The 14,838-nt window shown below is 41.9% G+C and overlaps 1 protein-coding gene across 1 annotated transcript in view; it reads right to left on the bottom strand.

The window, feature by feature from the left end:
- Positions 1 to 242: 242 nt before the first annotated feature.
- The window catches only part of ANKRD55 (ankyrin repeat domain 55), an 80,228-nt gene continuing 65,632 nt past the window's right edge, over positions 243 to 14,838 (bottom strand). The window contains exons 8-10 of the mRNA XM_019013644.4: positions 11,685 to 12,349; positions 3,065 to 3,157; positions 243 to 863 (exon numbers count right to left, since the gene is read on the bottom strand). Coding sequence (XP_018869189.3) covers positions 742 to 863; positions 3,065 to 3,157; positions 11,685 to 12,349 — 880 coding nt within the window. The 3' untranslated portion in view covers positions 243 to 741. The remainder of the gene's footprint in view (positions 864 to 3,064; positions 3,158 to 11,684; positions 12,350 to 14,838) is intronic.

Raw genomic sequence — 14,838 nt, 5'->3', positions numbered from 1 at the left:
GAGTATTTGAGAAATGTGTGAGAACTGCCTATTCAACTCTGTTGGGCCAGGATGTAGATCTTTCCAAGTCACATGACTTCTCCCTGTTGGCACAATCAATCATATCTGAAAATGATGACATATGGAAATAATTAAATAACAAAGAAGAGAGATAAACATTGTCAAGTGACTTGGGCTGTAGCCAGGAACTGACAATGTTAAAAAATATTTTGCAGAAGATTGTACATTTAAAAGCCGTAAACTGTGACTGATCATAGGAATTTATTTTTAAATAGGTTTCATTAGTTCAAGTTAGAATGACAATAAATGTGAAGACATGTTTGTCTGGGAAGTGGTTTTTTTTTTTGTTTTTTGCTTTTATTCAGCAAAGCATACTTTTTTTCCCAAAACATAAAATTATTCAGCAAAAAAACAACCAAAGAACAATAACAAAAAAACAGTGCACATGCCACAAAGGAAACCAAACATAGCTCAGTTTTCCTACTGATAACATATTTTGTCTTTTAATTTTGGCATGTCGAAGTCACAGAAATTCACAGACTTAATATGCACACCCAAATATTCTAAGTGCTTATTTAGGAAGTATCTTTATTTGGAATGAAGAATTTCGAGTTATAAAACTGATGGCTTATAGATTGCAGCTTACTAAATTGGTCTTCGTTCTTACAAACTAGAGTAATCTTGTCCTTTGAGAGTTGAAAATACATATTCATCTACATTTCTGCAGCAAGTGGCCCACAGTTAATTTTCATCACTGGTGGGGTTGGCAGAATGTTCACTCTCTTCTGCTGCTGTGCTGTGTCTTCGTTGACTTGGAATTGCAGGAAGCACTCGGTTTGTCCGCAGAGGTTCTCCAGATAGAACTGGGAAGAAAAAAATAGAACAAGAGACTTTCAAGATTTGCTTCTCTCACAGGAAGGCGGCAGGAGAATTGTATTGTGTTTTAGGACTGGAGGCATTTCTAAGAAGTGTGTCTTGGTGAGAGCTAGACTGCAGAGAGAAGCTGTATATATCTATGTATATGTATATGTATCTTGTATATATATCTGTTCAGGCTTGCTGCATGAAGTCTGGGATTTCAAATATGCACACATAGAAGACTGTACCAAGTTTGATCAAACATGATTGGGCTGTGCGTGCCTGGCAGAGCTCTTCCTTGGAGTGGAGTAGCTGTTGATGGTCAAAAACTGCTCACAAGGCTCTAAAGAAGACCCAAGACATTTGTACTGTGCTTTTATGCAAACCTCAAAAGGCTCTCAGGCTTCTTTTAGGAAAAGCACTGTGGGCCCTTTCATTTCTTTTTTATAGAGCTAAGTTGATCAAAGATCTTTATCTTTCCTTCTCTCCTGAAACTTAACTGTGAAAAGCAAAGCTCTTGGGCCCTGCCAAAGAAAACCTCTCTTCGGCTTCTCCAAGCTCCAACAGCATTCAAGACTGAGTGGCTCTTTCCTTAACTAGATGTTTTTGTGGCTACAGTTCTGCTTAAAGACAGGTTCGGGCTTGAATTTCATTCAATGATAGAATTGACACCATCCAAAACGTTCACTTTACACACATCTGTAAAGGGCAGAGGAACTGATCTGTCAAGGAAGAGGTCTTGGTTTCTGCTACTAACTCTCTGTGTGACTTTGGACATATCCCTCTACCTCTTAGTTTCCTTATCTGCCAAAAGACAGAGTTGTACTAAGACCCTATTGTTCATTGTTTTTACCTAAAGAGTTCTAGAGCTCTTCGTTTGTCTCCTTCAAACCCTAGCCTAGGGGAGAAAGACATACGGGATATATACTCTATGCAAACAGTGTGCCAAGTGTTTTACATACGTTATCTCATTTAGTACTCCGATAAATCTTATTAGAATAGCACTATTGTTATGGACGGTGAGGAAACTAAAGTACAGAAAGGTTGAGAAACTTATCTGAAATAGGACAGCTCTAACCTGCACTTAGGAGGATGTGGAGGGGCTGTGTGTGTGTGTGTGTGTCTGTGATAAATGCAGTGGGGTGCGATTGGAAGAAAAAAAGAAAATAGAATCCAGTAAGTATTGCTTATTTCATGAGGCAGTAGACTCAGTGTCCTGTAGTTTTGTTCCTGGCTCTACAATGGGAATAATAATAAAACTTGCTTTATTATTATTATGCTTCAGAGTATAGATATGAGAATATTCAAACTCAGAATCTCTGGGTGGGGGACCCAGGAATCTACTTCACAACAAACACCCCAGGTAATACTTAGGCACACTAAAGTTTGAAGATCACTGGCCCAATGGAGTATATTAATATTTTATATTAGGAGAGTTTTTTTCATATAAAATAAATCAATAATACCAAAAGTAATCCTGATGAACTGCATTTTTTTTCTGCTTAGGAATGCATGGACTATGAGTACAGAGGCGATGTACATTTCTATCTGTCCAGTATAGTAAGGAAACTGATATCAGGAGGCCAGTCTTAAGAGAGAATTTTTGAAGCACCTTCCTAAAGACATTAAATAATACATGTAAAAATAAACTTGTTATTGTTTCAATAGTTCAAACACAAAAATTCCTAAAGGGAGGGAGTATTATTTTTTTTTTTTAAAATAAGCATTTAAAAAAGGCTTTAAAGATGGTCTCTGTTTTCCTGTAATTTATAAGTGTTGGCACCTGACGTTCCCTTGAAAAATGAAAGTAGGGCTGGGCGTGGTGGCTCACGTCTGTAATCCTAGCACTTCGGGAGGCCGAGGCGGGTGGATCACTTGAGGTCAGGAGTTGGAAACCAGCCTGGCCAACATGGCAAAACCCCATCTCTACTAAAAAAAATACAAAAATTAGCCAGGCGTGGTGGCAGGCGCCTGTAATCCCAGCTACTTGGGAGGCTGAGGCAGGGGAATCTCTTGAACCTGGGAGGTGGAGGTTGCACTGAGCTGAGATCATGTTCATTGCACTCTAGCGGGGGCGACAGAGCAAGACTCCGTCTCAAAAAAAAAAAAAAAAAAAGAAAAATGAAAGTAAACGGAAATAACATTTAGTTGTGTCTAGATATGTTAACACTTGCAAAGGAAGCTGCGGAAGATTCATAATACTTACATTTTTGATCTGGTAGGGGAGCTAGGTTGTTCCGAGTGAAAGGAAGATCCCTGATTTTGTGTCTGTTTGGGGAAAGATGCTGAAAATTTTGTCCTGAAGATAAACATATTTGCATCAATTACTTGAGACTCAACCAAGTGCAAATTACAGAATGCAATGGATAAGAGAATCATCAAAGTTGTTACAGATCACTAAATTTAAGGTGGTAACAATAACAATGAAAACAATGATAGCTACACTTTATTGCATTTCTGTTATATACCAGTCACTGTTTAAATGATAGAAAAAGGTACTAGAAATCATTTCTTGAGAGCACTAGTTTAAATAAAATTTTATAAAGAAACACACTGGGTTACTCACCCCATAAAAGTTAAAGTTGAAAAAAAAAGGAAATAATATAGATACGGCATCTCTTATATATTCATCAAATCTTTGATGAAATGAGTGGGTGATGAGTAGAGTATTTTCTTCTAAAGCAGAGTTTCTCAATCCTGGCTGCACATAGGAATTATCTAAGAAGTTAGAAAACATACTGCTTTCCTGGCCACATCCCAGGTTATTAGATTAGAATCTCTGGAGGTGGGGAATGGTGTCAGCTGTTTATCAGCTCCCAGCTGATTCAAGTGCAGCCAGGATGGAGAATCATTGACCTGGAAGACGGAATGGGGTAGATGCACTCGGGAAACCTATTCTCTAACTTGGACAGAAAGCAGTGGTGTGTGCATGGACCATGTGAGCCAGCTCTTGAGAGCTGATGGTTACATTTTCAGAAATTTTGTGAACTGTTTGACATCACACTAGTGTCTTGAAATCAGCCATGGTGGGTGTATTTACACAGTGAAAAATCAGCAAGCACAGACTTTTCTCCTGGAAAGCCAGCTGTTAAACATTCATCAATGTACTACTGACTTTAAGATACAGATGTTCGATACCTGAAAATAGAAGGGAACACACAAATGTGATTTAAATCCATTTTAAAATTGACTGGATGGTGTCATGAATAGGAGCTTGGTTGGGCTCTGGGGTCAAACAGAATTAGGCTTGATTCCCTGCTTCCCCACTTTTCAGTTATATGACGTTGGGCAAATGATATTACCTCTCAACACCTCAATTTTTTCATATACAAAATGGTGAAAATAAATAATTGTATATATTTTCCACTTGTCATGAGGATTAAATTGGAGAACAAGAGTAAAGCATTTAGCTTATAGGGTAAAGTACCCAAAAGACCTTAACAAAAAAAGATTATTTGATCTTTTGCCTATCAGTCTAGTAAGAAAGAACCAGAATTGCTATAGCAATGCTCCTAGACTTTAAGGGTCTTCTGTTGGAGCAAAATAGCATAAGAAAAAAAGAAAAAACAAAAGGATTAGCCAAGAACACCTTGCATCTGTTTAAGTGAATCTCATGGTGGATGGTCTGTGCAGAAGCGGCCACCTCAGCAATGTTAGCTGATGGAGATTAAATCTCCAGTCTCCCTGGTGGATATTTTGCCATTATATTTTATCCTTTTGAACACTGAACATCAAATAACTTCAGGAGCCATTATTTACAGAGAAAATATTCCTGTGTAGAATTAACATTAAAATTTATATTAGCGAACAACTATTTATCCATGAACACTTGAGCAGAAATTTGTAAAACCAACGAGATAATAATTTTGAGTTATGTTTATGGAACACTTACTTTTGTCAGGAATAGGGATAAATGCTGTAGGCATAATCTTATTTAACTCTGACAATCACTTTTTCTTGTGAGATACATTCTATTATCATCCTCATTTTACAAATGAGGACCTTGTGACTTGGAGGAGTTCTAAAAGTGCTCAAGTCACACGCTAGGAAGGGACACAGCCTAGACTTCAACCCTATAGGGCTGACCCTGTAACTTCTATTATTCTGCCTCCTCTAAGCAGATGGGAGCAGTGGGCAAAGAAGGGCTACAGCAGTGACTCGGAGATGAAGGGGAGTTAAACTTTATTCCGTGTTGGCATTTTGCTCAGTTTTCAGGGACAGGGTGGAGCCGTGCATAGCCCAAAGCTGTCTGGTGCTGCGGGCAACTCCAGGGAGTGTTCAGCTTTGGGGACAGGGTCAAGGACCACTTATCCTAGAAAAAAAGGATAGGAAATGTTTTCACAGTTACATGAAGGAACCCGAGGTGACTGCAGGATTAATAATAATAATAATGATAATAACAATAATAAATAGATAATTCAGCAATCATCCATTGAGCACTCATTATATTCCAGACCCTAGAGTACAAAGAGGAGAAAGCAAGGCGTTCAGGAGGGGATTGCAATTGATGTGGGAGGAGAGACAGGTAAACATATGGTTTTGAAGCTCCATGAGTAGTGCTGTGATAGAGTTTGTGAGGGCATTGCAGAGGAAGGAATGGTCCAGAGAAGTTGAGGTTTTCTGGGATCCCATAGACCTTGTTCCAGTATCTCCTCTGCCACTTCCTAGCTAGCTCTGTGACCTTAGGCAGATGAGCTAACCTCTCTGTCTCAATTTCTTCAGTTATAAAGAGGATAAAAATCTCTCCTGCAATGTTGTGGAAAGCGAAGTGTGTAGGTGTGTAGGTCAGCAAGGTGGAGCTATTCTTTTTTTTTTTTTTTTTGGAGACAGTGTCTCACTCTGTTGCTCAGGATGGAGTGCAGTAGGGCCATTGTGGCTCGTGGCAACCTCTGCCTCCCGGGTTCCAGCAATTCTCCTGCCTCAGCCTCCTGAGTAGCTGGGACTACAGGCTTGGCCCCCACACCAGGCTAATTTTTGTATTTTTAGTAGAGATGGGGTTTCACCATGTTGGCCAGGCTGATCTTGAACTCCTGACCTCAGGTGATCCACCCGTCTCAGCCTCCCAAAGTGTTGGGATTACAGGCGTGAGCCACCGTGCCCGGCCAGGTGGAGCTGTTCTTATTAGCAGTCCTAAGAAAGAGCCATATTTCCTATAGAGATCAGGGTGACCTTCACATATTATAGAAGGTGAGTTTTGAGCTGGTTCTTAAGATTGTAGGAATCGGTCAAGCACACAGTGGAGAGAACCCAAAATAATAACAAGGGCCAAGATGTCATAGAATGAAAAGGTATGAAATTGTCAAGAAACTGAGACATATTCAAGGAACTTCTGAAGAGGTAGGGGTGGGGATTTGAGATGGGCGGTGCAGAAGCTGAGCATGACCATGCCGTGAGGTCTGACCATGCCGTGAGGGCTTTGTTTGCCCAGTTTAGAACCCTGGCCTTTGTCCTGAAAAGATGCAAAACGTTTGATGGGTTTAGACAGAGGGATCACAGGATCAGACCTAACCAGCCAGAAGAGTGCATTGTTGCTGAGATAGTCTAGAAAATTCTAGAGAAGGAAGATCTCTTTTGCAGGAGAAAGGAAATGCACACTGTTTTACTTTTCTTGTGAAGGCTTATAAATAACCAGGCTAGCAGACAATACCACAGAGCTTTCTGTTCCATTTTCTCTGAAAGCTGCCTGCAATGAATTAAGCTGACGTACTCCAAATTCCAAGTCTCTAGGATAAGTGCTTCATCCCCCATCTTGCTGCATCCAACCTCTGACAGGTCTCAATAAATGTTAAGCAATAATCATTACAGCTAAATGTTCAGGGCTGCTGATGTAAGCATTGGATAGTGGCTGCCTGGAATTTTAACAGCAGCACTACTAACTCATATTATTTCTACCAAACCCAGGGCAGGAAAGGAGGAAATCCAAAGATAAAGGGACAATCCAAGCTCAAGTCAGTGCTACAGTGGGATGATTTATCCAACTGCTTTACCACATTAAACTTGCACATAAAGTTTCAACTCTCCTAGACTAACAACAACGACAACACCCACTTCAGTGTAGTGCAGAAGCCTCAGTGATCTCAAAACAATTATTGTTAAAAATGATCACAAAAATAAAATCCGTAAGGCTAGGAAAGCTTTTTTTTTTGAGACATAGTCTCGCTCTGTCGCCCAGGCTGGAGTGCAGGTGCGATCTCGGCTCACTGCAACCTCTGCCTCCTGAGTTCAAGCAATTCTCCCACCTCAGCCTCCAGAGTAGCTGGGACTACAGGCGCCCGCCACCACACCCGGCTAATTTTTGTATTTTTGTATTTTTAGTAGAGATGGGGTTTCACTATGTTGGCCAGGCTGGTCTCGAACTCCTGACCTCAGGTGATCCTCCTACCTTGGCCTCCCAAAGTGCTGGGATTACAGGCATGAGCCACCACACCCAGCCTCAGTGGCTCATATCTATAATTCCAGCATTTTGGGAGGCCAAGATGGGAGGATTGCTTGAGGCCAGGGGTTCTAGACTAGTCTGGGTAACAAAGTGAGACCCTTGTCTCTACAAAAAAATGATGACAAAAAAATTAGCCAGAGGAGGAGATGTGTCTGTAGTTCCAGTTACATGGGAGGTTGACATGGGAGGATTGCTTAAGCCCAGGAGTTTGAGGCTGAAGTGAGCTATGATCAAGCCACTGTACTCCAGCCTGGGCAACAGATCCTATCTCTCTCTAAAAAAAAAAAAAAAAAAAAAAAAAATCCCTCACTCTCTTTTGATAAATCAACTATGATAAATACTCAGCAATCATTTAATGTTTGATCAAATGACTAAGCTCCTTTCCATTTTTGAAACCCTATGACTGTATCTAAACATGAGAAGAAAGTCAATTTAAAGTCAGTTGCAGAAGCATTTTAGTAAATCTATACCCCTTAAAGCTGATTTATAGGCTGAAAACACTTGGGAAACTTATCATGACTCAGTTGCCTAGAATGGCTCCTAGTTATAATCAGCACTCAGAAAAATTGGTTGAAAAAAAATATTTGATATAGGCAGATTCCATTGGAGAAATTCACCTTTCCCTTTCTGCTATTCTGCTGTCCCAGGATTTTTCTAGTTATTTCATTGTGTAAGTGAGCAAATCCCCAAACCATGTTTATTGAATTTCTTTTTATTTCAAATAAGATGGAAATTTTTGGGTGGCACATGTGTCAGAATGTATTAATTCTCCATCTAATATCTACTTCCTCACTTAGAAACAGAAATCCAGTTTTGGAGGGATAGCAACGTGGCCAGCTAAAAGACTCCTTGTTGATAGCTGTGAATATATGACCAAAGTTTAGAGGCCAATGAGATGCAAGCGGAAGTGTGGCACTAAGCCAGATGAGTTCTTAATGGGAGCTGATTCACATGGGGACACGCATTTTTCCCCCTCTCTACTTCCTTCCTCCTGCTCCATCAGCCTCTCGAGGAGAGAAGCCATACATTAGGTGACGGGGCACATAGATGGAAAGAGCCTATGTTGCTTATGATTGTGGAGCCACCAAATGTCTGGGAACTGCCTACTTCAGACTTCTTTCATGTGATAGCAATAAACTTTTTTTTTTTTTTTGAGACAGGGCCTCACTTTGTCACCAAGTCTGGGGTGCAGTGGTGCGATCTTGGCTCACTGCAACCTCTGCCTCCCAGGCTCAAGTGATCCTCCCGTCTCAGCCCCCCAAGTAGCTGAGACCACACGCAAGTACCACTACTCCTGGCTAATTTTTTTGTATTTTTTGTAGAGACAAAGCTTAACCACATTGCCCAGGCTGGTCTTGAACTCCTGAGCTCAAGCAATCCACCTGCCTCAGCCTCTCAAAGTGCTGGGATTACAAGCCTGAGCCACTGCACCTGGCCGTGATAGCAATAAACTTCTATGTTGTTCAAGCCCCTGTGACTTTGGGTTTCTTTTACAGGAAGCTGAACCCCATCCTAACTGATATAAAAGAGACAGGCCAAGGCTGTCTTTGGAACGGAAAAAGAACAAGATTTTCAGATTTTCACATGATTTTCATAACCGAAGGTATTCGTTTGGCCGGGACAGGCCTAACTCTGGAAAACAGGATGGGTTGAGGCCCTGAAGTGTCAAAAGGTGGCAGACCACTGTGTTCCCTTCCTGATCCTTCTGCAGAAAAAAATGCAAACACTACCCACGCCACCAGCCAAGTGCTTCAGTGCTTTGTGGAGGAAGCAAAATCTTGACTGGAGTTTTTCTCAGACATCAGGAAACAGCCTTAATGTGCTTATCCATATTTATCCTGTGCCTAAATATGTATAAAAGTATGAGTGAGGGAGCCATATTCTACTTCAAAGGCTTCAGGCACTGGGCACATGTCAAAGGGTGAAGAGAGTCAAAATCAACTGCATATTAAACGCAAAGGAATTTTGCTCATTCTAAAAAAATATATGGCCCTTTTCTACTTTTTAAAAAACATATTGCGGCTGGGCACAGTGGCTCACGCCTGTAATCCCAGCATTTTGGGAGGCAGAGGCGGACGGATCACGAGGTCAGGAGTTCGAGACCAGCCTGGCCAACATAGTGAAACCCCGTCTCCACTAAAAATACAAAAATTAGCCAGGCGAGGTGGCACATGCCTGTAATCCCAGCTACCTGGGAGGCTGAGGCAGGAGAATTGCTTGAACCCAGGAGGCGGATGTTGCAGTGAACCGAGATCATGCCACTACACTCCAGCCTGGGTGACAAGTGAGACTCTGTCTCAAAACACACACACACACACACACACACACACACACACACACACACACACACACACCCCACCGCCCAACAAAAACCCCCATTGCTGTCTTGGTCTTTCATTTTTCTACTCTTAGAGAAAAATGGCTTCAAGAAATAAATTATTTTTTCTCTTAATCCTACTGTAAGAAAAACAACAACTGAAAGATGTTTATAAAGCCTGTCTGACACTCCATGGAGAGATGGTGGAGTGGTGTGGACTGGACTGAACTGAACTGGGGACAGTGGTGTCTAAGTGGACAGTGGTTACTCAGATCCAGCCAATTATTGCCATTTGGGAATTTGGGTTTAGTGTTGCCAGATTTTCTAGTTTTTCGAGAGAAGCTAGAATTCTAGATTTTTATATAAAATTTCATAATTTAAAAATATTGACAATTTACTTAAAAACAAGCCAAGGTACTGTGGCACCAAACAGGTTTTGGAAGCTGTTTTGCAGCCTCTGCTTTTGAACAATGGTTCAAAGAATCACCTGTGGATCTTTTTTTTTTTTTTTTCTGTAGAGATGGGGATCCTGCTACATTGACCCCCTGCCTCAACCCTTCAAAGTTCTGAGATTACAAGTGTGAGTCACTGTACCCAGCCTATGGATCATTTAAAAAATAAAAATAAATTCTTTAGTGCGATAAATTTATTTATAAGATGGGGAATAGATACATATACATTTGTATAAAAATATAAATTCTATGCCAGGCGCGGTGGCTCACGCCTGTAATCCCAGCACTTTGGGAGGCTGGGACGGGTGGATCACGAGGTCAGATCGAGACCATCCTGGCTAACATGGTGAAACCCTATCTCTACTAAAAATACAAAAAATTAGCTCGGTGTGGTGGCATATGCCTGTAGTCCCAGCTACTTGGGAGACTGAGGCAGGAGAATCGCTTGAACCCGGGAAGCGGAGGTTGTAGTGAGCTGAGATCGTGTCACTGTGGAGGTTGCAGTGAGCTGAGATTGCACCACTGCACTCCAGCCTGGGCGACAGAGTGAGACTCCGTCTCAAAAAAAAAAATCTTTATCTATATCTATCTATCATCTATCTATCTATCTATATAAATTCTTAGGCTTGGTGTGGTGGCTCATGCCTATAATCTCAGCACTTTGAGAGACTGAGAAGGGAGGATTGCTTGAGGCCATGAGTTCACCACCAGCCTGGGAAACACAGTGAAACTCCATCTCTACAAAAAAAAAAAAAAAAGCCAGATGTAGCAGTGCGCAACTATAGTCCCAGCTACTCAGGATGCTGAGGCAGGGGGATCGCTTGAACCCAGGAGACAGAGGCTGCAGTGAGCCATGATTGTGCCACTGCACTCTAGCCTGGGTGACAGAGTGTGACCTTGTCTCAAATAAATAAATAAATACATTCTTTAGTGTGATATATTTATTTAAAAGGTGGGATATGTACATATTTCATATCTAAAAATGGAGACATATGTGGGTAAAATATCTCTGGAAGGATAAACGAAAAATGCATTTTTTGTTTTTTTGACATTTAGCTTTGGATGAGGGGCACTGGATAGCTGGGGAAGACACAAGAGGGAGAATTGCTTTGCAACCCTTTGGTATGTGTTGAGATCTAACTCATAAATGTGCAAATGTTTTACCTTTCTACATGTGTCCACACAAAGCATGGCCATTTTCCCTGTTCCCTCACCAAGATTTTGGTTCAGTAGGTCTGGGGTGGAAATTGAATGCCTGATTTAAAAACAATCACACAAACAAACTCCTCACAGGTATTTGCCACACACTAGTTAAGAATCCTTGCTAGTGGAAATAGTAATATTCTTGCTCCAATCTGGTACATACCACACATATTTGCTGGGGAGATGAGAAGGCACATATTTGTATTTGATGATTACTTGAAGAGGGGAGAAGCAGAATGTTTTCACAGCTCAGAAATCTCAAATCCAGTGCACTTTGGGAGAAAAGGTGGCTCTAATCACTCATTTTATTCTCGCCCTGCCTTCTAGGCTATTGTCACTCCAGTTCCTAGCTTAAAACTGTATGGGACATTTCCAGTATAGAGCCTGCTGAGAATGAAGATGAAATCAAGGACATTACCTGATGATGGATTATGTAGATGGCGAAGGTGTGGTGGCACGGAGACCTCTTGGTGACCAGGCCGGACACTGAGCAATCTGTCCAGCAGCTTATCAGAAGAAGACACAGTCCAAACTTTGTAGGAAAATACCTGATTAGAATCACTCTTCCAGGGGTTATCTAGTAACATCTGGCAGCCAGTTCTGTTATTTAATAAATCCTGCTCACTTCGACTTTTCTGAGATCGCTGGGCCATATGATGAGGACCAGAGCTCAGGCCTGCATGGGAAGTGGCCCTATGGGAGGCTGTTAGGAAGTTATTACCCAGGGTGATGGGTGGGAGACTCTGCGTTCTGATTGGTGGAAGCCCCTTACGGGCCAGCGGTTTCTTTTCTGGTAAGAGATATTTTGAATTGTCTGAGGTTTTCTTCTTAAATTCAACCATAGCCACCTGATCACCAGGCTGTTCTTGGCAGTTGGTACCCACGATGCTATCAAAGGTGGTGATGATGTCATTGACTTCCGAGGTGTCCTCCTCTCTGTATCGGTCCCTGCTGGGATCCTTCTGATGGGCTCTCTGCTCTTCTTTCTTGTTTTTGCAGAATATTTGGTTGAGCATGTTGAACCGTCTCTCCTTCTTCTGGGGCCGACTGCTCTGGGAGGGAGGGGGTCGAGTAGGCTCTGTTCTATGCGAATATAAAAGAGCAGGGATGATATGTGAGTATGGGAAGTAGAGACATCACTCACCGAAATACCGACCCCCTATTCCACATGCTTCATCAGGTTTTCTGAGATCCTTCCTAGATACCTCCAAAGCCTTCTCAAGTTAAAGGCAGTGTGAAGAACTCACAGTACCCCTGGCAATCCCGCCCAGAAGAGGCTCTTTACCATGGGCAGTCTTTGCCCAAGGAGGACATTTCTTAGATTTTTCTTGCTCCTTCAGGGGATATCCTTTCAAAATTTACACCTAGATCATCTGTTTTCAACAAGAGGTTAACTAAACTGAAAATTAGCTGAAAGTGTTGTTGTTCTCACATCTCAAGGACAGTCAGTACGCACGCAAGTTGAAGTCAGAGATGAAGCCTAAGGGTTTGAGTTCGGGCTTCAATGAGCAGAAGGATGGAGGAGGTTGCTGAGGTGGGGGGGAGTGTGGTTTTAGGCTTTCTCTGACAGAGATCCTAGAAAACCTGGACCGAGTGCTGACCAACTGACATTATCCCCCTCAGAGACCCCCTCCCCATTTTAAACTAAAACTTTCCTATCGAAAAGTACTTTTTAAAAAAGTATGCTGAAGAACAGGTACGGTGGCTAACGCTTATAATTCCAGAACTTTGGGAGGCTGAGGCAGGAGGATCACTTGATGTCAGGAGTTTGAGACCAGCCTGGGCAACATGGCAGGATCTCATCTCTAGCAAAAAAAAAAAAAAAAAAAAAAAACAACCAAGGAAAGAAGCTTTAGTCTGGGATCCAGAGAGGGAAGAGGAGGAGTGCATGACCAAGGTCGGGCGTGGCTGCAGAAGAAAGTGAGCAATGCCCAATGCACAGGCAAATTATAAAGGCAAAAGGCCAGCAGTTGTCGAGAGGTTCCCCAAGGCACTATTCTGTTTGTGTTCCTTGGAAAATTCTGTGTGATTCTCTTTTGAGGCTCCAATTGACTTAATGCTTTCTGCGGTATGAATTAACGATGAAACCTGACCTGTGTGTGTGCCCATGAGTCAGATTGCAACATTACTTTCTGGAGTGAGATATCGCAATCAGCAATTTGAAAAACATCACCACTTATTTTGGATGCATATAACGAATGTTTTCTCTACAGGTCATACAGTGCATCCTTCGAATTTTTATTCCATGATGTAGTCTTACCTTTATTCTTTCACCTTCCAATCGGCCTTTTGAAATACTGAATTCTAGACTCCTAATACTACCAGAGAGAGAGCCCCAGGGCACTTCCGACGCTCAAGTTTCCCTATAAAGAATATGTCTGTGTGAATTGATGCTATTGTAGCATCTTGTGTAAGCCATCTCCTCCTCCTGTTACAGCTTGTGCTTTAGGCCTCTGGGTCTCAAAATGGGGTCCACTGAACCGTTGGAGAGGGATCCCCGACTTTTTCAGGGGCTTATGGCATTAAACTCTATTCATAATAACATCACAACGTTATTTGTCTTTTTCACTGTGCTGCCTTGCATCGATGGTGCAATAGAGGTGGTGGGTAAAACGGTGGCGGCCTCAGTACAAATCAGGACAATAGTGGCGTCAATGTACTTGCAGAAGAAAAAAGTCCTTTAACTTAATAATGTCCTTGTTTAGGCAGTACAAGTTATTAATTTGATTAAATATTAACTTGAGTACACTTGTTTGACAAAATAAGAAGCACTCGTAAGCAATTCTACTATATACGGAGGTGTGATGATTGTCTTGGGGTAAAGCAGCTGTGCAATTGTTTGAGTCGCGGGCTGAACCTGACACTTTTTTCACGGAACACCATTTTTATGCCTTGCAGACAAACTATGGTTATGTAGAGCTAAGTATCTGCAGAAATTTCTGCAAAATAAATAAAGTGAAATACACAGAAACAGGGAGTAAAACAGTGGTTACCAGAAGTGAGGGTGAGGTGGGGGAATGGGAGGTGTAGGTCGAAGGGTACAAAGTTGCAGTTAAGTTCAAGTATTTCTCATGCTTCAGCCTCCCAAGTGTCTGGGATTACAGGTGCATGCCACCACGCCCAGCTAATTTTGGTATTTTTAGTAGAGATGGGGTTTTGCCATCTTGGCTAGGCTAGTCTTGAACTCCTGGGCTCAAGTGATCCACCCACCTTGGCTTCCCAAAGTGTGGAGGTTACAGGCATGAGTCACTGTGTCCAGCCCATTTGACTAGGTATATTTATATCAAAATATGTATACTATATATATATATATATATATACACACACACAATAAAAATATATTAAAATGAATAAAGTGGGCCAGGCGTGGTGGCTCACACCTGTAATCCCAGCACTTTGGGAGGCCGAGGCGGGTGGATTACCTGAGGTTGGGAATTAGAGACTAGCCTGACCAACATGGAGAAAACCTGTCTCTACTAAAAATACAAAATTAGCCAGGGGTAGTGGCACATGCCTGTAATCCCAGCCATTCTGGAGGCTGAGACAGGAGAATCGCTTGAACCTGGGAGGCA

The sequence above is a fragment of the Gorilla gorilla genome, chromosome 19 (assembly GCF_029281585.2).
Source record: "Gorilla gorilla gorilla isolate KB3781 chromosome 19, NHGRI_mGorGor1-v2.1_pri, whole genome shotgun sequence".
NCBI lineage: Eukaryota > Metazoa > Chordata > Mammalia > Primates > Hominidae > Gorilla > Gorilla gorilla.
The sequence above is the reverse complement of the archived record's forward strand: the minus strand, read 5'-3'. Positions and strand labels throughout refer to the sequence as shown.